The sequence below is a fragment of the Ostrea edulis genome, chromosome 2 (assembly GCF_947568905.1).
Source record: "Ostrea edulis chromosome 2, xbOstEdul1.1, whole genome shotgun sequence".
Taxonomy (NCBI): domain Eukaryota; kingdom Metazoa; phylum Mollusca; class Bivalvia; order Ostreida; family Ostreidae; genus Ostrea; species Ostrea edulis.
The window spans coordinates 78,519,510-78,543,824 of NC_079165.1; the positions used below are offsets into that span (position 1 = coordinate 78,519,510).

At 33.5% G+C, this 24,315-nt stretch overlaps 1 protein-coding gene across 1 annotated transcript; it reads left to right on the forward strand.

Annotated features, from left to right (window-relative positions):
- Positions 1-9,707: 9,707 nt before the first annotated feature.
- LOC130051862 (uncharacterized) lies at positions 9,708-22,469 on the forward strand. Its single transcript, XM_056154831.1, has 4 exons — positions 9,708-9,841; positions 13,789-13,863; positions 17,309-17,883; positions 21,951-22,469. The coding sequence occupies exons 2-4, from the start codon at positions 13,805-13,807 to the stop codon at positions 22,172-22,174; spliced, it is 858 nt and encodes a 285-aa protein (XP_056010806.1). The 5' UTR covers positions 9,708-9,841; positions 13,789-13,804; the 3' UTR covers positions 22,175-22,469.
- Positions 22,470-24,315: the final 1,846 nt, after the last annotated feature.

The window sequence follows — 24,315 nt, forward strand, 5'->3', positions numbered from 1 at the left end:
GTCCTGCACCAGTTGAGTCCTTTTTTCCTCTGTTTGTGTTTTTCTTTCGTCTTGGTCTTGTTCAATGCATCGCAGTTCGGATCGAAGTTCATCAAACGTTAAATGCTTGTCGAAGATATACCCTTAAACATCTTTTAAACTTGGTCGCAGTCCTTCCCAGAATGCATGTCGTAGCATTTCGTCTATACGGGATTTGTCTACTTCACCTCGAATAACTGCTTTGCTTATTAAATGTTCTAAACGGCATCCCCACTGTGACACATTTTCTCTGTCTTCCTGCTCCGCACTGTAAAATTGTCCAATTGTAAAATACCATTGTTAGAAATCGTTTCATATGACCTTTAAGATAGCCCATAGTTTGATAAGACGGATTTTTATCGTAAGTTAAGGTTACGATGAAATCTTGAACTTACAAAGTTTAGTAAAACTCAGCCCTGGTTATTGTGTTTTACTGTATACACACACAAATCACAATTTTTTTTATATATTGTTACAGAATCAGGAGAATTGTGGCCAACATGTGTATGCATGTCATGGGCCCTGTGTCTATCAGAGAATTCAAAGCACTAAAATGATCAACGACACGAACAACGAGATTGTCAAATTTTCGGGACGACCCGTCCCTTCTTCAGGACAAACGAAAAGAATTACATAATGTGGCCAATATCAACAGAGCATAATAACAAAAACTACATATAAATACATCTAGCACTACAACTACACTAATCTACAAACGTATTTACAACGCAGACTACATGTTTTTGGTCTTTAGGCTTGCCAATCAATGTTAAAAGTGGAGCGAATTAGGACATGCCTTATTTGTCCAAAGAGCTGATCCAATATATATATATATATATATATATATAAAGCACTAAATAATCACAACTAGGTACTGAAAATTTTCGCCCCAGCCCTGGGTCGAACCAGCGATGTACGGCACCCACCGCCTAGCAAGATTGTCAAATCAGTGCGTAAGTCCACTCGGCCACAACGACTTCCCTAAAAAGGAAGCTTTGTTATGCATATATATATGTTTGTGCTTTATATATATATATATATATATATATATATATATATATATATAAATGGAGTTCTTTTGGATTTTGTGTAGGCAATAGAGAAAATGATAAATCGTAGAATAAATAAAAAGAAAATTTATTTAGCTATAAGATAAGAAATATAGAGATGTTTGAAAAAGAAAGAAATCACACTTTCACATTCACACACCCATACTCTCTCACCGAGAAAGAAATATAAATTGGTATAATAAACCTGGCAATATTGACAATCAATATAACGTATAACTGTCAAGACAATTCAATAGTTAATACAACAAGTATGTCATTCCAGGCTGAAAATATAACTGGTAATAAATGTATTACATAATGGTTCGAATAGTCGCTAATTCCGCTAACTACAGAAAAAGTTAAACAGTAGTAAATTACGTTTTCTACCAATTTCTCAAATTCCTTTTTGATAAAATGTTAGTTTACTGAAACACAATATGAAAGTTTGGCTACTTAGCACAATTCAATTTAACGCCACGTCACACTTGGCACAACCAGGCCTCCATACAGCTCGAACAGCCCCTCCGCTTCCAGTCCCGGACTCACAGGTCTCTCACTGAACAACGATACTGGATAACGCCGACTTCAAACCAATGGCAACACTAGGCTCACAAAATAATTGCCAAGTCCACCACGTGGAACACCCATGTACATACAGCACTGTCTCACGTGTTCTGATTCCCACGCCGAGCACCTACTGAAATGCTGAGAGTACTGACTGATATGGCCCAGATAGCTTCTTAAATCCCCTCTGCACTGAAATAGCAATAACTTAAACTAAAACCTATACACAAAGTGACTTGGGTAACAACAAAATTGAAAACACAATACACGAGAAAATTAACCCGAAACCTCGCAAATATTTTCACACAAAAATAGCTTACCGGCTGGACAAAACCTATGCCCACACAGTAAAATGTTTGTCTCTCTGGCTACCCATTACCCAGACTAACTTCTGGAATTCGCCAAGAAAAGACCCCTGCTGGATAGCATGAAAACGTGGCCGCACGCTTGACAAACAGCCACTACGCTGACTGACCAAACCGGTATGCTAAAAATAGCCTTATCGACCAACACTCACACTACGGAAACACCTTACAAGCATAAACAACTATTTACAGACAATACCACAAAAAACTAACTAAATGAAAATTAACTTCATCACAATATCCAAATTGTGTTTTTAAAAAATCACAGTGTCTGGTATACAGAGTTTGTTAGCATGTATAGCAGCATGGCTCATTTTTGACGTGAGGCACACAAATTGAGCCCGGGAAAGGGTCACGTAAAATTGCGTTAAATTTTTAACTTTGTGTACTGTTTATTCTATTTCTTGTAATATATATATATATATATATATATATATATTATATATATATATATATATATATATATATATATATATATATATATACCGGACACTGTGATTTTTTAAAAACACAATTTGGATATATATGCAAGTGCTTTTATTTCAGAATCCTGAGGCGTTGTGTACACTAATTTATTTCTTTTAATATCTTATACCGGACACTAATTTAAAAAAAAAAAAAAAAAAATGTGTATACAGTGCTCCCTTGATATATTGCCAACTTTTGTTTAAGACAATTTTGGGCAATATAGCGGGGTTGGTATTATAACGAATTCACCATTACGGACAATTCACTCGTGGCCGAGTGGTTAGAGCATCGCACTCAAAATCACAAGGCCTCTCACCTCTGTCGGCGCGGGTTTGAATCCCGCTCGCGCAGGGAAGTGAGAAAGTCTCCCAGTTTACTTTCGGAAGGTCGGTGGTCCCTTCCCAAGTACAGTGATTATTCTGTTCCGCTATTTAGCGGAATTCCTCTATTTTGAATCTGGGAATCCGTTACTCTTAAGGACCACTGAGCCAGAAAAGCTGATATTTACATGAAAGCTTCCTAACATAGTGCAAATTTAAGTTTGTTCAAATCATGGCCCCTGGGGTAAGGTTGGGGTCACAATAAGGGGATGAAAGTTTTACATACAAATATATAGGGAAAATCTTTAAAAATTTTCTTCTCAAGAACCATTCGGCCAAAGAAGTTTACATTTACAAGAAAGCTTTCTGACATAGTGCAGATTCAAGTTTGTAAAAATAATGGCCTCCAAGGGTAGGTTGGGGCCACAATAGGGACTAAGGTTTTACATGCAAATATATATGGGAGGTCTTCAGATGTGGGCCAAGGTGACTCAGGTGAACGATGTGGCCCATGGGCCTCTTTTTTTCTTTTGTTTGAAATAGATTAGTGAAGCACAATAACCAAAACCATAAAGATTGATTGAATATTGTTTAACGTCACTCTCGAGAATATTTCACTCATATGGAGACGTCACCACTGCCGGTGAAGGGCTGCAAAATTTAGACCTATGCTCGGCTCTTATGGCCATTGAGCAGGGAGGGATACTTATCGTGCCACATCTGCTGTGACACGGGACTTCGGTTTTCACTATAATTCAGAAAAATGTACTGACACCAGTATATTTTTGTGCACCCTGATGTTAAAATAGAACATATATACAAATATAGGTGCAAATCAATTTGTGACGAAACGACTGAGGTACAGAATGACTTGAAGACGGATTGATGATGAAGCCGAAACGACCAGGGAACAGGGAACCAATTTAGTTACCGCTTTTGAAATTCTGGACGTTTCGGCACCAGCATAGACGTTTCGGCTTTTCGTTTTGAAATTCCTTTTGCTATAGTAACTATGTCACCTCTATTTTTCTCTTATTTACGATTATTTACCTATATGAAAGAAGGGTAACATTAGACTACTATATTCTTTCAGCAAATAGAAACATGAAATGCACTTATTATCGGTGACAGAGAATGGGTGTGTTTCATATATAAATCACTAGAACAGTTGCAGGCTATATCTTTTTACCATCAACAATAAGTTATGGAATGATGTCTATAGATCAGAGAAAATGTTTGGGTTTTTGATTTATTTTTTTTTTACCAAAAATTAACACAATTAAAAAAAACTAAGAGATCTAAAGATCTTAAAAACACGGGACTTCGATTAACATGTTTCGGGACTTCAGGTAACACGTTTCGGGACTTCATAATAATTTTGTTAGACAATGACTAGATACTTGTTAAACTTTGTTTTATGTTTATAAATGGAATATTGGACAATTTACAGTTTAGTAGACAAACAACAGATACCGGTGTGGGTGTACAATAAGTTCACAGTACACTACCTAACACGAAAGACCCGTGATTGTTTATAAAAGTCCGTTATAAATATATTTGTATATAAATGCTTCATATCACCTTAACATATTTTTAAAATTATTTTCAAAATCATTTCATTTGCATTACTACCCTTTTTTTTTTTTTTTTTGAAAGATTCATTTTTATTTTGAACATCTTTCCATCCCACCCCCACCCCTTTTTTTGGTATACTTTGTAAATTAGCTATTGTAAATTGCTATATATATTAATTATTATATGTTTTCTTATTTTCAGTTATAATAGTTTTAGTGCTTCTTAACAATTCTTGCTGCTGTGGTTTAGATTCAGTGCTTAAATTTTATAGTGAAAGGCGTTTGTTTATTTTGTATTTAATTGTTAACTTCTATTTATACAGTATGCGTGTAAATATGTATATATGTGTTTTTGCATGCTTACCTTTGTGATATTTGTATTCTATTTTGTCTGTGATAGTCGGTTTAAGAGCTTTGTAGAGCTCATAATATTTGTTTTATGCTTGTACACAGTGCCAAATTTAAATAAAACTTCAAGAAAAAATAATAAAGAGGAAAAAAATCTTGACAATATACGTTTGTAATCTGAGGGTTGTTAACTCATTGTCGGGCGGATAAAACTGCATGAAATTTAGACAGGATGCGATTTTCACTCATTGCATGTTTATGTTTATTGAAAATATATACATATCATCAATAAAAAGATAAATCACATTCAAATTATATGCATCTTTTTTTATTACAAAATTTGCCCCAACAAATGTTACCATTAATGTTGTATGAAAAGTTCATTTTTGTTGTTTATTCTATCCCCTCGAAAATGGAAATATTGTTTTGCTGCATATAACATTATGTAAAACTTATACGGTACCAATTTTAATGCACCAGATGCGCATTTCGACAAATAATGTCTCTTCAGTGATGTTTGAAATCCGAAATAGCAATGAAGTTTTAGAGCTATTATAGCCAAAAACAGCGTGCGAAAAAAAAGTATATGAGAAAAATCACTGATTTCATTTGAACATATTTCAATGTTATGATATTATCAACGAGAATCATTATCAGTTTCTCTCTAATTAAAAGACTATAGTTTTATCTCTAATTAAAAGACTATAGTGGAATATTTATTAATCTGTCATATTGACCTTAGCATAGTTCATTAAAGGGACACGGACACAATTTGAGCCAAAAAATTTCAAATTTTATTTTTCCATTTTTAATGTTTGGAATGCTTAGATTAGGTATTTCTAATTCTTAGCAAAAATTTGAATATCAGTGGTAAAGCTCACAATTCACATTAAAAATGGAAAAAATAAAATTTGAAAATTTTCAGCTCAAATCGTGTCATTGCCGCTTTAATAGAGCATTTCTGATGAGCATCAATAAGTGTAGTGCTTTAATTGCTTACTTTTCTTATCTATGTAGTGCTTTGCTTGCTATGCAAATTCAATATCAGTAAAGTAAAAACCAAATGAAGCATTTTTAAATGTGTTTTATTTAGCAGTACTTATGTCAAACAAACATTTACCATCATACAGTTTTCAATCACTCAAATAAATTAATGAATTATACAGTCAAACATTTTCCCCCAACACCGCTGAAGTAACACTCAACACAACAGAACAGAAATTAACATCAAATGTCAACAGGTCCATATAACTACGAGCACTTTCTCAGCAGCTGGGTGGTGCTGATCTGTCTGGCATTGTATTCCTCCCAAAGTTGGAATAGTTTACCGTTGAGTCTGGGGGACTGTTTCCTGTGTAGTCTCTCCATCTTCCCTTCTGTCAGCAGCCTGGCCTGCATGGGGATGACAGTGGCCTCCTTGTACAGTTCTTGTAATAGGAGGTAAAATGGGACTCGTCCTCTGGAGTTCATTCTAGAGTTGATTCGGTTGTGCCAACCTTCTAGATCATTGTTTGTTCTCCCTGAAATAGCATATACATGTAAATGAAAATGTGTATAAATGCACCGTTTTACACGCCATATGCACTACCATTCAAACTTTCATATAATATCAGGGACGAGATCAAAAGTTCAACGTCTGACACAAAAAAATCTAAATTCACGTAGTTTTCACGAGACCACTCCCCCCCCCCCCCCCTCCCCTCAAAAAATCGAAATGAAACGAAATCTACCGAAGCGAAACGAAACCTATCGAAACGGGTACCCTTATTTCATACGAGATGCCTGCTGTTGTAGGCACGGTGAAATAAATACAGTACGTATACTTTGGAGTATTTCTAAGAATTCATAATTTTTATGAATGTACACAATACACGTACAAAGATTTATTTTGAATTTTTAAACGATAAATCATGCATGTGCTTTAAGTATGATGTTACAGCTTGGAGATAATGAATTTGTTTAAAATGTGACGTTGTTTTCGTGATTATTTTGCCACAATTTATATGACGTTATAAGCGTAACGTAAAGTGACAACAGTACCGTGCGCGACGTCTATACAACTTCCTTGTGTGTCAAATAAACGTAAAACTATCCTACATGTGTACAAAGTATAACATTTATTCATGAATTACAGTTTATTCTAGTAATTCCGAAAGTTAACACTACATCTTTTCATTAATTAGATTAAAGTCAAATGTTCGTTACTATAATTTCTGGTATCTTCTGATCCCTCGACCGTGAATATATTAACGGTTTAAGGAATGAACTTCAAACTGAATATGAATCAAAAAATCAAAATACAAAACACTAAACATTTGAAACACATAGCAAAAAAGAATGTGGCAACAATTTTCGTTATTCAAATGTTTGTTTCATCAATGCGAGAAGTGATTAAAAATCGAATGGCCTTTGTCGGGTTTGATGTTCTATGTGTTCATCGATGAAGTACGTGGTCCCTTAAGCATCCATGGCGCTATTTTTGCAATTTCAGAAACTATATCCATGCACTCTGTGGTATATGAAAGTTGTATGAAACGTCATTTTCATTGGCCGGGTCATTTGATTGTCAGCACGTCGCCGGGTATACCCAGTTCGAGTCGGCCGGATTTTTCAGAATCAAGTATGCTAATTATAATATTAAATTTTGTATAATATTCAAAATCTTACCATAGATTCATCCTCCTGTTCATCTTCATCATCGGGTTCAGCAACTGATGAACCAAGGGAGGCTATTGACACGTGAAATGTGGCATCAGCTGCAGTTACAAACTGAAAGAATATAATATATTTTTAAAGAAGTGTCTAATATATAGGGGTTCATCTACTGAGTGTTCCTGACATGAAGAATTAATTTATCCATTTTAAAACCTTAATTGTCCTATGTGGAAGCAAATGTCAAGGATATTTCGTTACTAATTTCCAATTATATGTTCTTAATTATTTCAAGATGTTTAATACAAATGTTCTTAATGTTATTGCATTCATGTAAATATAACGTATACCAGTACCTCTTCTGTATCATTAAGATTTTCCAAGCACCGGGCGCAAACCCACTGGAGGTCTTCTTGCAGTTTCCCTATTCGTCTATACTGGTCACGGCTGATTCCTGTCATATTACTAAAATTTGTGTTCTTTTACATTGTTCATTTGATGGAATTTTTTAATCATTACTATACAACTGCTTTCCATTCTTATTTTTCATTAAGTAAAAGAATAAAATCATACCAGTATTACATGCTCTGTGTTGCCATAGATCACATCCTTCACACTGGATGGCCTCTTGTCTGGGGCGAACACTCTTATTGCATGCAATGCATTTGTCTGTGAGAATAAAAAAAATCAATGCACAAATAATTGTAATAATAACTTACATTTTAACTAGCCGATAATTGTATTGTATGTATGTGAAATCCCGACATCTATATCAACTATCCATAGTATTTGATACAATATTATTATTTTTCTATAAAGCTACATTGTAAGTACCTTTTAAAAAGAATAACGCATAACATAAGGAATATGAAATGTTTTATAGCGGTTTTCCAATTCGATACGACGTTGCTCAGAATCAGTACATGTGGTTCTATAAGATGTAATAAAAGTTTTATTTATAATATATCATATGTATAGAAGAATTACATATTTATGTTGATAACGTACATAGCATCTGCAATTTAACGTAAGATGCAACTCTGGAAGGAGAACTTGTTACTTTTTATTTGCGACTCTATAAAATATCAAGCATGTAGAATCGAGGGATGGGGGTGGGAGCTGCCCCCATTTTGTTAAACAATGGACATATTATAATGCAAATAGTGATATATTTAAATTACTTATTGAAAAAATATATCAGAATTGCTATTATTATTACAAATGTAGAAAACGTAATCAATATTAATATTTGATATATGACATTTAAGCGTAACAATAGAATGTCATGCCAGAAATATTTTTTTCTCCGTCCAAGGAGTAGTTTTCCAGCTACATGGAATATATACTCCAAGACTCTGTTTCCATTCAAAGTTCTTAAATTGCGGCATATGAATTTTCGTTTTGAAATGCCTTTTGCTATAGTAACTATGTCACCTCTATTTTTCTCTTATTTACGATTATTTACCCAAATGAAAGAAGGGTAACATTAGACTACTATATTCTTTCAGCAAATAGAAACATGAAATGCATTTATTATGGGTGACAGAGAATGGGTGTGTTTCATATATAAATCACTAGAACAGTTGTAGGCTATATCTTTTTACCATCAACAATTAAGTTATGGAATGTCTATAGATCAGAGAAAATGTTTGGTTTTTTTTTTTTTTTTTTTTTTTTTTTTTTTTTTTTTTTTTTGGTTTTTTTTTTACCAAAAATTAACACAATTAAAAAAAAAAACTAAGAGATCTAAAGATCTAAAATATATTTTAGAAATAAGGAACAATGTGCTGCATGTATGTTCACATGTGACATACAACTAAATATACACTGTACAACAAAATTTATCTGAAATTGAAATTAATGATGATTTACCCATCATATTTTTTGTCAATGTTCGTTAGTTAAAATGCTTAAAACAAAGCTGGTATAATATATAACAATCCAACCATCGAGTGGGACATAAAAATAAGATATACTATATCTTTTTTATCTAATTTAAAATATATATGCATATAATTTAATTCATACTGACCTGACATCGTTGGTTTTCTCTTCAAAAATGAGATGTGAAGCCCTCATTGTGTACCAGGGACTCTTCATTATCTCCTCCTAATTAGCACATAGTCACGGAATAGGGAGAAGGATATGGGTGTTGTTGTTTTTACAATTTACACATTCAACGGAGAGCCCATTTAAATTGCTTTGTTATACACCCCCCCCCCCCCCCCCAATATAAAATTCAGATTAAAATAAAATAATGTATTATCAAATCAATTATAAATCAGTGCCAAATAAAAAATAATTGTTGGTGCCGAAACATCTTAAAGTAAGTGCCGAAACGTCGTGGTACCGAAACATCTTGGTACCGAAACGTCTTAATAATAAAGTGCCGAAACGTCTTGGTGCCGAAAAGTCCTGCACCCTTGCTTTGCACGGGAACCAGTTTATCACGCGCCAATGAAAAATTATTTTGAGAGAGAATCGTAAGTTTTGAATACATTATGCAAAGTTATGTAACAGATTGTTGAAGTTCAGCCTCTAACAGACTGATTAAGTTTTTAATTCATCACTAGGTCTAGTGCGGTTGCTATTACATGTACGTCTGTCCACCTGAGATTGCTTGCTACCCAGCAAATGCAATTGCAATTTACTAAATTGTTTACTCTCTTTAAAAAAATACAAATGACATGGCCCTATATTGTCCGTAAACCCACCCATATAAATGATATAGCAGCACTACCATCATACTTCATTTTTTAAAACATTCCAAAAAGTATCGCAAACTTTTCATATATCCGAATTTCCTCTCTTTTTCTCGTATTATTATGTACGTGCTACAATCACTGAGTGAATCGTAATCTCAGCGAGATTCGTCGAGGCTGAATATTTGGACTGACGTCTCTTCCGGAAGAGGCGTCAGTCCAAATATTCAGCCTCGTGCCGAGCAGTGCACTCGTGTCATCACTATAATAAATTAATGTAGATACCGTATTATATAGTCATTCTGATAAAAACGACTACCGGAAGACTTGGTAAAACATAGACTCCGATTTTTTTTTTTAGAGAAATGAATAACAAAAACCTCATACTTGGAATTAAATTTAATCACCCCTATAAGTGAACAGGATTCATGGCATATGTCTATATTTTTCATCATAATGGGATGTCCGACTTCTAAAGCATTTCTTTGACTCCGAGTTTCTTAAAACACCATAAAAGAAAGATCCGAATAGAAACGGTTTCAACAACCGGTCGTTCATGTAAGTGTTTGTATGATTCTGAATGCAAGTTTAAGAAAGCTAATAACGCATCACCGTATAAAACGGATACGATATGATCATGGTAAACTTGTAAATCACCACTCGCTAAGATTTTCGATCCTCTTCTTTTTTTACTCGCTATTTTTCAAATGTACTCGCATTTTGCTAGTATTTCTCGCTAATTTCGAGCCCTGTAAATATAGAAAAGTGTGTTCAACTCTCGCATTAACGATGTTTGAAAGAACGATAACTCTAGCTAACTCCTGTGGCCTCTGTCTGTCTGAGGAGCTATATCACCGAAGTTTTGTCCCTATAATACTGGTATCACCCCCCCCCCCCCCGATATAATATAATATTTGTTTGAATCATTCTTTGTTAATTTTATTCACTGTTTCATGAGAACTATAAATCTTTGGTGGGTATCTAAGACAGCAGACGAATGAGACAGACAGTTTAAGAAATTTAGACATTTCATGACGACAGACAAAATGACATTGACTTCAACCGACCGCAAGATGACAGTTGTCAAACCAAAATCGCTTGGGGAAAAAACTGGGGCAGAGGAAGCAGAAAATCAATGAGAGGACAACAACCCACAAGAAAAAATGTAATTAAATTGCTGATGGTGCGTACGCCGCATCTTATTGTTGAGATGCCCCATTTGGGGTAGGATTCGGCCATCTGCATTTAATTACATTATAATTTATCCCTCTCATTGATATTCTCCTTCCTTCATTTAAAAACAATTTGCTATTTCATGTACAGATTTTTTTGTACCTTTCAACAGTCGTTACTTACTGATTTATTCATTCATCACATGCACTACTATGTTAATGTGCTTTCCTTGTGTTGTTTTCACAGCTCAGTTATGCTATATATTGAAAAAGATGGAATGAAATAAAAATGATATGAATATTTATGATTTTTTATTCATTGATAGAGGAAACAATGAATAGAGGAAATAAAACATTTTACGTATTTGAGATTAATCAACTCAGATAAAATTAAAATTTTTAGGAAACTAAATATCTATGGCATCATACCCATGGTCAGCTATATATTTTAATGTTAGATTTGTGCGAAAAACTAATCAAAATGATAATAATCACTTACAAAAGCATGTACAAACAGCATGTCATTAGATAATGTCAGACGTAAATCTGTGCATACTGACATAGTGCAGATTCAAGTTTGTTAAAATCATGACCCCCGAGGGTAGGATATGGGAATCAAAGTTTTACATATACTGTAAATATGTAGAAAAAAAATCTTTAAAAATCTTCTTTTCAAGATCCATTGGGCCAAAGAAGTTTACATTTGCATGGAAGCTTCCTGACAGTGTGCAAATTCAAGTTGGTAAAAATCATGGCCCCTGGGTGTAGGTTGGGGCCATAATAGGGATCAAAGTTTTACATGTGGCCGAGTGGTTAGGCCGTCAGACTCTCGACTGAAAGGTAGTGGGTTGGAGTCCTGGCCGCGGCAGGGCTGACGTTGTGTCCTTGGGGAAGGCACTTTACATGAATTTCCTCACTCCACCCAAGTGTGAAAGGGGTACCTGGCTATATAGACAGTGAAAGATATTGTTAGAATGTTAGTGCTCTAGCGCTTGTAATGGCAGCTTGCACTGTATGCTAACTAGGAGGCTGAGAAAGTTCTAGATTGATATAAGGTCTGCCGGGGTAATAATGTACATTGATTATTGTAAAGCGCTTTGAGCAGCATACGCTGGAAAAGGCGCTACATAAAACCAACTGATTTTTTTTGGTTTTTCAAACTACCACCCCTCCTTTTGAATTGGGAAAAATTAGCGACATTTTCCTCAAATTGGGAAAAATCACTCATAGTAAATTAAAATGGTAAAGATGCATAAAATAATAAATTTTTGTTTGAGGTTTATTTCAGATCTGATTTAAAATCATAAAATAAATATGTATTGGAAGTCACACCTTGTATAAATATCATTAACTTTTTCTAAGAAGCACTTATTGTCTAATATCATAAAGAAAATAATAAATTATTAATTCACCAGCAATTGTACCCATAATCTTGTAAATATTATGTTAATAATCAAGTTTCCAGAATGTCTCTCCTGTTTGTATTTTTCGGATTTTAGTAAAACCCTATACTGTTGGCCACTTCCTGTTATTAGCCTGACCCTACATATAATGGCGGTCAAACATGAAAGTGTCAACAATATGGCTTAAGGTATTCAATGTGTAATGACCATATTTCATATCTAATAAATGGATGGTGGAATTTTTGTAATCATGGTATCATTTTGAAGGGTTCATCAAATAAAAATAATCCACCGTAGGAATTTTCAAAATTTTGTTTACTGCTTGATTTATTTCACCTAGGATTTAACATTGAAGTATATGGGAAAAGCATGTTTTATTACAATATTTTAAAAAGAAATTATATTTTCACACAAATCTCTTGGTAGAAAGTTACAAACACTTTCTCTTAGTGAAAATATGAAATAAAATTAATCATTGACCACACACATTTTTAGAAAATTAGATTTTTCTTGATTTTACAAAGGGCAGACAACTCTTCCAAAAAGTCTAAAGTGCAAAAAGGTCATCTTCTAATCATTTACCAGTCATGTGAATTTCATCTGCTTCACTTTCATCATTATTTAACAATAAACATTTATGTTGATCTAAATCCTTCAAAACTGTTCATTATCCTTTCATTATACATGGAATACCTTAATGTGTATCTGGAAACTATATACTTCACTGCATATCTACTTATATGGATGCCTTCATTGTTTTACATATTCTTTATAAAAGCTTTTTGCATGTGCAGTGGTTTGGAGAATAAAACTGAAGAAAAAACGTATTTCCTCTTTGTCAGCAATATACGGTAACCTATTTTTTTTAATGGCCTAATTTCCCTAGATTAAAAATTGGGGAAAACACATGGATATAATTGGGAAAAACTAGCTAATTTTTGTGAGGGGAAACAGCCGAATATCGGTGGCATTTTGGCCCAAAAAAAAATCACTGACCAATCATTATTATTATTATTATGTGAATATATTGGGAAAATCTTTAAATATGGGCCAAGGTGACTCAGGTGAGTGATGTGGCCCATGGGCCTCTTGTTTTTCATTTTATATAACAAGTTGACTTAAGAAATAAATGAAATTTACGCTTATATTGCAGTACACCATGAGTGAACATGCCACTGCCTATCAATACGCTAACAGTTGTTGCCGCTGCTGGTGTTGCCTTTACAGTGTATGTTTTATACATTAGATCTAATGAAAACAAATCTGATGAAACATTCTCATGTCAAGATACAGTTACAGGCATCAAGCTTGTGGCTGAAACTTTCAAATGTGATAGTCTATATGTATGTACTCTATTAATTCATGATATCACAAGTTCCTATATATCGAAGTGCTCTGATCAGCTGGGGATCTTTCAGATTTTCTGGTAGAACATCAGCAGTTTTGTAAACAATTAGACATGCACTAAATTTATCAAATGTGTTTCTTTTCAATGGTGTAATATTTGATTGCATTGATTTGACAGTAGGGGTAGTTTGGTGCTTTAGTGACAATGGTTAGGGTGACAGGGTTGTAAAAAATCTCTAGGTGTTTTATATACATGTATATATGCCAGTCAAGTGACAAGGGTTAAGGTTAGAGTTAGCAGGATAGTAGATAATCTCAAGGAATTTAAGTACTGCCATGCGCTACTGAAATTGCACTTGAAGTAGAATCAGTTAATGTATGAAAATTCGCCGAAATTGTTTAGTCGTCCCCCCCCCCAATCATACATTTTTGATACCCACATTGTAGCTCACATCCAAATTGGTATTTATCAAAAAAAAAATTCATGCAATACATCAATGAATATTGTCTCTCCATCTGAATTATGGCCCAGTTGTTATGATTGTATATTAACTCTTTTCTTGAAAATACTACCTTGTTCCTTCTTAAGGTATTTCCACCCTCCTGTGACGTCATAAGATTTTGCAAAATCAAAGATTTAACTATAGACTAGTTCTAATTGAAATGGGGACTGTTGCATATGTTCTCCAAACCTCCCCCAATTAAGGTAGGTAAATACTATTAGAAATTTCTGTCAATAAATTTTTTTTTTTCATTTAAATAACTTTAACAACTCATAAACTAACTAAAAACCCAATATTAGACATACCTTTGCAGGTTTATTTTTATACTATGTGCTACAGAGCACATATACCCCCAAATGCAAAAGCCAAATTTTAACACAAGAATGCATGATCTCAAGTTTTATTAAAAATATGCACCAAAGCACATCATATTAAGCTATAATATATAAAAACCAATAGCTATTCATTTACTGAGAGAATTTTCAAAGATATTCAGTTGAAAACATACACAATTGCTGTTTAATCTGCTCACATCCTTTAGAAAAAAATCACAGAATATCGCAATTTTGAAAAATTCTCAAAATCTAAATTATTTACATGCCAGTTTTTCTTTAAAAATATTTAGAATTATAACTAAGGTTAACAAAAAATTATATTTTACCATAGTTGACCAGAGATATTTTGCAAAATGGTCTTTTGAATATGTAAACCCCCATTTTTAAATTTAGGTTTTTCAATTATTCCTTTTTCTCACAATTTTTGGTGTGCGTGTGTGTGTTATTCTTTTTTCTTTTTTTCTTTTTTTTTGGCTATCAATCATATCATACATAAAAATACATGCATGCTATCTCATACTTATACCCCTCCCCTTCCTTTTTCTCACAATGTTTTGGTGTGTGTGTGTGTGTTATTCTTTTTTTTTTTTTGGCTATCAATCATATCATACATAAAAATACATGCATGCTATCTCATACTTCTAGAAAAAATAATTATACTGTAACATATATCATATGTAGATTCTAGCAACTACAGCTCATGTACAAATAATTTTGTTTCTTGAAGAAGAGTTCAAATATTCAACAACTTTGCTGATGATTTTCTGAGGATTTATAATTCTGGGTTTCTTTGAACCAAAGACAAACTCATTAAAAACAGTTTGAAATCCACTGTGAGGGTCACGCTTATATGATTTTTAACTTGTTCAGGCTTAGATTGCAAGATATTAGCCTTTTAGAGATCAATGTAGATATTACATTGCTTTGTACCATTGGAGCTAGTGAGACTTGACACTATAATAATTCATGGTAAATATATCTGAAGATTCACATTTGAATGCTAAATTTGACTCGTACAGTTCTCGTAAACTACAAACATCAGACAAAGAAGTTATAACTGGAACTTTCTAGTCGGTGTTTAAAATTTAAAACCGGATACGTAAAAGCACGGACTTTCCTTAAAATGTGATGTCATTGTAAACCCCTATCATTTTTTAGCCTTTAATTAGTACTTTTGATATGGTCATTTCAGTACCAAATAATGAAACAAAGCAATACACGTGTACGTGAGTATGATTGTGCACTTTCAGGGTTTGACACTAAGGCACGTCCGACCGACCGAGACTACTAAATGATAGGTCCGGTCGGGTAAAATGTTTATTTACTAGTCTGACTGTTCGTGTTAAAAATATAAACAAATTTAAGAAACTTTACTTTAAATCATAAGATATTTTATTCATAAAAAAATAACTGTAAAGAGGTTGCGAGCAATTTTGAACCGCATGATGACATAATCTCTATCTTTAGTTCTAATAAGTCGCGGTCGTAAGTGATGTTCTACGACATCTACACATTGCTAATGTGTGTAAAGTTATGTTTTGGTTAAATAGAATTATTGAATTCATTTTCATTAAAAAAAAACACCAAAAGTCCAAAACAGTTCATTTGAATTGAATATAAGAAAGTGTTTATTAAACATATGTGCGGGAATGTCTATATAATCAAATCTGAAATCTCGTCCTCAATGAAAGCAAAAGATGTCTCAAGAAAGAAAAAAAAGGAAAACGTTGGGTAGAAACAAAGCAGGGCTTATGAAATAGAAATTTAAAAAAAAATATTGAGGTCAATTTATTCTAAATGGATTAAAGAATTTCCGTGCCGGTACAAATTTAAAGAAACTGAAAAAAGGGTTGAAAGTAAAAGCATCAAATTGAATGACGAGATTAAAGATTTTTTTGAGACAATTAAATGCATTTTAGTTCATGCAAACTTAACGTTTTTCATTTAAATTAAGTACATGTATTTAGATATGGAGAATCTTATAAGATTTTTTCTGGAAGGTTGGTCAGGGCTAGTGGATGTAAGGTCAGGTCTAGCAAAAATCATTTTAAGTAACCCGATTGGTCTAGTGCCCAAAAAAGTTAATGTCAAACCCTGACTTTTGTTGATGTCATTCAACAGGCATTTGTATTTATATATACCCACAGTATGAATTTCATAATGTTTGCATCATACACAGAAAGTTATAGTGATTTTAAAATCGTCCAATCAGAGAACAGCACACGTGCATGCACGTGCTGAGCTGTAATTTTAACAACAGCAATTTGTAAGGAGTACCAAGAGACCTTAATAAACCTCAACATCAAAAGAATTTTATGAAAAACAAAAACATCCTTTAAAAAATTAAATTTTTAAAGACGATGCATGCGCATGTGCGTTGGCATTTTTTATTGTGCCAATATATAGATAAACATATTATGTACCTATTTTAAGAATCATGCTAATTCTTTTTGTTTGTTAATATTGAAATTATTTTATTATATTTCAGAATGTTAGGTGGATTATTTTTTGTTGATCCTGACCCAGATGAAAAAGTCCTGAAACAAATTGACATTCAGGATGTGAAAGAAATGATACAAAAAGAGATTCAGAACATAAAGAAAAATCAGCGTGATGAACAGAAGGGTGGACAGACGAGTCAGGTTGAACAGTACAAAAAGGGGGAGGTGGAGGTGGAGGTGACTCCTGAAATGTTGAGCAGCATCATCAGCACTGCAGTAGAGAAGACGATGAAACGACAAAACGATCGGATACAAGAGAAGTTAGATATACTGAGTGATCTAGAGGAAAAATTAATAGAGAGACTGGACGAACACAACAGGAAGGAGGAAACTCTGAAAATAGGATATCAGCCATCCCCTGAAAATGACATCGGAGAAAAACTGCACAAAATTGAAAAGTTGTTACTGGAAAGAAAATCGAATAATTTTAATTATAGTTATTATGTTGACATAGCTATGACGAACATTTCCTCTGCCATATCAACAATCAAGAATCTCTCAGCTGAAGTGTATGTTCTTATTTCTTCAAAATCGGCACCACTATTAAATGCTGTGTCTTTCGGTAAGTATATGTAATTGCAAGAAGTCATTCCCCCATTCCCCTATTTCATCCATTTATTAGCCATGCTAGCAAACCAAAAACAATAAACATATAATTTGCATTGTATATATATACATTTGTAGATTTAGTGCTAGCTTTTTTTGAGGATGAGTGAAAAACAGTTGAAACCAAGCTTCGTTATATCCAATAAAATTTTTATTTTCCTCTGTTAGCATGGTTAGTGGATTGTATCACTTTGCAATAAGTGTGAATTCATTATTAGCGTGTTTTTCTGTACGTGTACACATGCAAATCACATTGATGTTTTATATATATTGTTACAGAATCAGGAAAATTGTGGCCAACTTGTACAGCGATTTTTTAAGACCCATTTTGGGTCTGTATATCGGCCCTTTCCTTTCCAAAAATTACCAATTTTTTCCCAATTTAACTTGCACTTTTCCCAATAATAAAAACTGGTGCAAAACGTATTTGTTAAAAAATAAGTTGATGTGAATAGTTTATGTACAACATGACAAAGATGCATTAATTTTAGATGATTTAGAAAGAATAGTCGAAAATTTTAAGAGATTAAAGCAAAGAAAGTTAGATGTGTAAAATAAAAGAAGAATGGCATCAATTTGTGTTTGATTTCTTGTTTGATATGATACATTGTATATTAAAGGACACATCGCATGTTTCTAAACTTATTAATTTTTTCAGCAAAATGAATTCATTTCATGCCCAAAACTACTTTACATGTGTTTTAAATGAAACAGTTTGCATAGTTTTCGAGTTTGAAAGCGATGACATTCAAATCTTGCGATGTACATATTTTCTTCGATATTTTACATGCCATTATCTGTTACATCATGTGCGACCTCGAGCGAAAAGATTTGAAAACACTTGTTGGCCATTTCATAAACAAATTAGATTTAATTGTCAAAAGAACCAATTATCACATTAACGGCTTGTAAATAACACTGCATTAGCATGATTAGGGTGTTTTGTGCTGTTTAAGGGTGTGTTTGCTATCAGTAAAGAGGATTTGTGTTTTTTTTTTTTCAATTTTAGAAGGAGGGTATGAGGGACAAGACGTGAATATTTTTTGTCAGCACAACGACTTTGCCATAAAAAACCAGTAGAATTTGTCCTTGTACTTTTTCAAACAAGCACTTGGACAAAGACGTAGATAAACTGCGAGAAAATGGTTCTATATCGAAGCTACACACTGTTACATATAGGCCTACGGCATATGCTTTCTGTTCTGCTCTCAAATTCAATACACACTCGCACCAACTGACCTTCACCTTGTAACAACATATATATATATATATATATATACATGATATATATATAGGCAGAACTTGTGTTCTCAGTTTCTACCAACTAGTACTTTTAAAAAAGAAATTTAAAGATAAAAGATAATTGCACTTTCAATTATAGATAATGAAATATGATATTTCCCAACTTCGAATAGAATTGTAATGCTTTCATTTTTTTTAAGGAACGCGTATGTAACAACAACAGTACTCCATGCTCCCACTTCCTAATTAGCAATGTGTAGATTAAAAAAATAATGATTAATAAAATTGCTTGAATAAAATAATTTAAAAGTACAATGTATTGTGATTTTCACCACAAATTTGATCATTTTCAATTTTATTTTTTCGAAATGCACCCGTGACAGTAGGCATAGTTGTCAATGATACGTAATCATATCATAATTTAGGCCTATCTTATCCAAAAATAAATTTGATAATAATTGCACTGTTTATTTTAGGAAAGCAACAACTATTAATTACAGTTGTTTAAAGAAATGGCATTACCAAATAGTGTCTAGACAGCGATCCCATGTAAACATTATTTACTCACAAATTTTATGCAGATTTCATACTCGTTTGGGTCGCTATTTGTATGCACTGGTAGCTAAAAGATATAAGACTCGGGAAATTTGTCAACATTGAAATAAATGTTATCCAATATGGTAAATAAATTAGGCCCTTAAAACCTGAGTTTTTGAAAATATCTAACACTACTTTTACAACAAGTAGATCGATGAAAGTCGTATATGACGTCACTGTACCACGTTACCACCTATCTAATTAACTAGGCTTTTTGAAATCAGGGCTTAGATTTAAGTCTGTATTGTGGCTAATTATTGCAATACTTCAGCGAACGAACTATTTCAATCAATTTCTATAAGCATAAGGCCACACCAATTTGTCAAATAGTTCTTCAGATTTTCAAGCAAAAAAAGTGAGGCGAGAGGGCGAAATTATTTTACAAATATTATTTTTTATTTTGGAGATAAAAATTATGAGGTGAGCGAATACAAGAAATATAAATAATTTTAATTGAATTAAGTGTGATTTTAAAAAGCGAGCGCCTAAAAATAAAGATCTAAAATCGTCAGATATCATTTGTTCACCACATGAACTTAACATTTTTCAACTTTGTTGATATAGTTTACAATAAATAAGAAGTATTTCAGGTTTTAAAGACTTCATTTTCTTCATACCTAATACATGCACTTTGCAACATTAATTCATAAGATCTTTTTAAAGAATTTTATTTTAGTTTCATTTCTACAAACTTTCGATTCAGATCTATGCATATTGCTAGGGACATGTCCAATTTTGAAATCTCCAATGTATCGCTTTATATAATTAGAATTTCCTTAAATTTTGATAAAAACACATAATTAATGATCACCAAAAACCTTTTGTGAATTTGTCGTTAACTGTCGATCTGATTTAGAATAGTCCCCAGTACCCCTTGCTTGTTGTAAGAGGCGAATAAATGGAGCGGTCCTTCGGATGAGATCGGAAAATTTGAGACCCATGACACAGAAAGTGTGACACGATAAAGATCCCTCCCTGCTCAATGGCTATAAGCGCTGAGCATAGGCCTAAATTTTGCAGCGCTTCATCGCCAATGGTAACGTCTTCATGTGAGTGAAATATTCTCAAGAGATACTTTAAACAATATATAATCAATCAATCGTACGCTGTCAATGTTCTCTAAAGAGTGGCATCGAGTAGCGCTTCAAAATTTTCTTCGGCTTCCAGTTCGATTGCAGTATAAGGAACAACTTCCAATCCAGTGTTATAAAATATCGTACATATTAAGATAGATATCATGAATAACTTAAAACACCGTATTACACTGTTAGGAAATTTTTCGAGAGCCCGCGATTCTGTCATTTGTCAGGCACATGCATCAAGGTCGTTTGTTGTTGTAAAAAGTCGAAAATATTTTACACAGATATTTTTGGACACGCGGGCGGATATTATTTTTTGATAATATTATAATTTGGATTTATTACAAATAAAAGCGGCAAATCCGACGAACTAGATTACAAATTGGCATGGCCTAAGGAAGACAAAATGCATATATAATTCTGTATACTTTGAAAACACGAGATGTGTCCTTTAAGCATGTTTACAATGTCTAGGTTATTCCAATTTGATCAAAATGTTGACAATATTTCCCAATTCGAAAGCCACAGGACTCTTTTGAAAAATGTTGAAAAATCACTGATGTAGATCTATGCATGTCATGGGGCCCTGTGTCTATCAGAGAACTATAAGTATATATAATGCATGAGAGGGGCCTCATATTTTTTCAAGGTGACTTCATTGGTGCTCTAGTTAGTAGAGTAAATATACTTCAGCCAATTACATCCATCGTTGAAAAACCGAAACATGCACAGTATCATAACAAAACCGACATATTGCTACCACAGTAATCCTGTAGAAGGCGTTCAAATACCACAATACGTCAAGACTTCAAATTCTCTTCGTTTGATTGCAAATCGGGTAGCCCGAGTATAAAACGAAGTCGCCCAATGAGAAATGCACTCAAACAAATAAACAGTATGGGCCTTAATATGCATAATATGGGCCTCATGTTTATCAGAAAAATGACATGTATATTAATCCATGATATGGACATCATGTCTGAGAGAGAAATGATGTACATGTGCATGTTGTTATATGTATGCATGAATGATCAGGGTCTCATGTCTATCAGAAATTACCCGTATGTTATCAGATGATATCTTTAGACTTCGTATTTCTTTGTAGGATATTTCCAAGATCATCCTATCATCCTATCAGTCATCGCCTTGGTCTTGGATATTTTAGTTGTATACTGCCTATGTCGAGTGTGTTCAAGGTTCCGCAGAAGAAAAAAGATTACGAAACCGGAGGCCATCAAAATTGGCGGAAAAGAATTAAAACATGTGTTCACTTCAAAACCACCCTCCTTCTCATCTGACTCAAGTTTAAAGGTTTGCATATATGTTTAACATGTTCAATTTTTGATATTGACATTTAAAACAATTTTGGATAAGATTTATCTTTTTTGTGAATAAGACAGAAATCGGAAGAGACTCTGCCTGAAGACATTTGAATGCCTTTAGATTCTAAAACTTAAGTCTGGAGATAGATAAATAGATTGAGTGAGTTTTAGGGCTCTGTCATACGATGGTGCCCTTTAGTAATCACTTTGTCAGTCTGTTTGTCTGTCCATCTGTCAGCACTAGCTTTCTATGGCCAAATTAAAAAAAATGCCCTTGTTTCCAATCACCAGACCGACCCCCATTTTTGTCGATATCTATTTTATTTATGTTCAAATCTCCAAATCTGTGATTTACAGCTCTGAATTCGACAATTCAGTGAGCTGGGCAATAAAATTACACAAATCTATGCAGCAGAACTCTTTAAACCTGATGTCAACTTATATATAAGAACTTGTTTAATGTTAGGGGAGGGCTCATACAGACTAAGCTTGCTGCCCAATCCCATCACTTTATTGAACAAATATAAATATTGCTGAAGGATGTTCTCCTAGTTTGAATTTTTTCAAAAGTATCAAACTTTTTGGATAAACCATTTTGACTGATACATCTTTATCAGAAAGACATTTAAAACAAAAAAAGAATGTTAGTGAGGACTTTAAAGAATTACAGCCCTTCAAAGTTGCCCATTTGCTGAAACTTAATTTTTCTTGAAAATCAATTTTCACAAGAAACACTGCAGCAGGGTTAAGGTGTCCCGAGTAAAGTTAAAACAAACATCATAAAATGTACCTCGGTGCACTTCATACTATATGACGTCACAATATGAAGGTACGTCACGACGTACAGGTCTTTAGTTGTATCGCGGGGTAAATGTCATATTTTCTCGCTATTTATTGCCGTTATCTAGTGTTCAAGCTGTATGTGTTTAAATCTGTTTGTCAGATGATTTTTTTCCTCAGTTTTCTTTGATAATATATAAGGCCAATTCAACTTAATTGATAGATTATCATCCCCCCCCCCTTCTAAAATTGGCCCGCCCCGAATTCTTTTATTTTGTGAAACTTGCGATTTCTGGAATATTTTCATGTCCGACTCCGGTATTCACACTTCTTGTTTACATTTCCGGTATAGCAACATGAAAAGCCACGTGAAGAAAATAGATTTACATGGTTTTCTTAATTTCTCGCGTTCTTACAGGCGTAAATCTTGAAGTTAGGTATATTTCTGTTTGAAATTAAAGCTTAACCTGGAATGATGTCTGTGAAAATAGCATAGATTGATATCCACCTGGCATTAAATGATGCGCATCTGTTGAAAAAAAAATCATGTCTTTAATATTTTTCTCAGAAAATAGAAATTAAAAAATAAAATCCTCCCACCCGCCACATATGTTTTGTTGACCCTGCCAGGGTGATAATCTACTAATTAAGTTGAATTGGCCTAAGTCTCATATTTTTATACCCCCTGCAACAAGTTGCACTATCAGTTTATAATGTATTATTAAATAAATAATGTACAAATGACTCTGTTGAATTGGGGAAGATGTCAAAGTTTCTGTTCAAATTCCTTAGTTTAACAAGAGAACTACCTATATAAGTATTGTTTCATCAATCTTCATTTTAACTGTTGAATAAACATTTGAGGGGGTGTGTTGGTGATGTTTTCATAACAATAACAGGCACACTGGTCATCTCTGGTCCCAGCCTATGCTTATTAACACCTGTCAACTCTGCTTCCTGTGCTCAGGTAATGTCCAGCTACCTTTTATTCTTAATCTGTCCAGGTACATGTATTAAGAGGTCTGTTCCCAATCCTCAAGCTATGCTATAGAACTGTGACCTTCTGGTAGGTACTGAAGATATTTCGGTCAGTTTCAGCAAACCAAATATATTAAACTTATGAATTACATTTGATTATCTAATGAAAAATATTAATCAACAATTAATCCATATAATGAAAAGACTTAATTTATCTTTATCTTTGCAAGAAATGTACAAAAATAGGAAAATGGACAGTTTAAATCACAATTGACCAGTATTGACCATTTGGGGAGTATTGACCGGGACGGTTAAAACCAGTTAAAACCACTGGTTAAAACCGGGGGCGGTTTTGACCGCCCAACCCTGTACAGGTGAAAGATGACGATA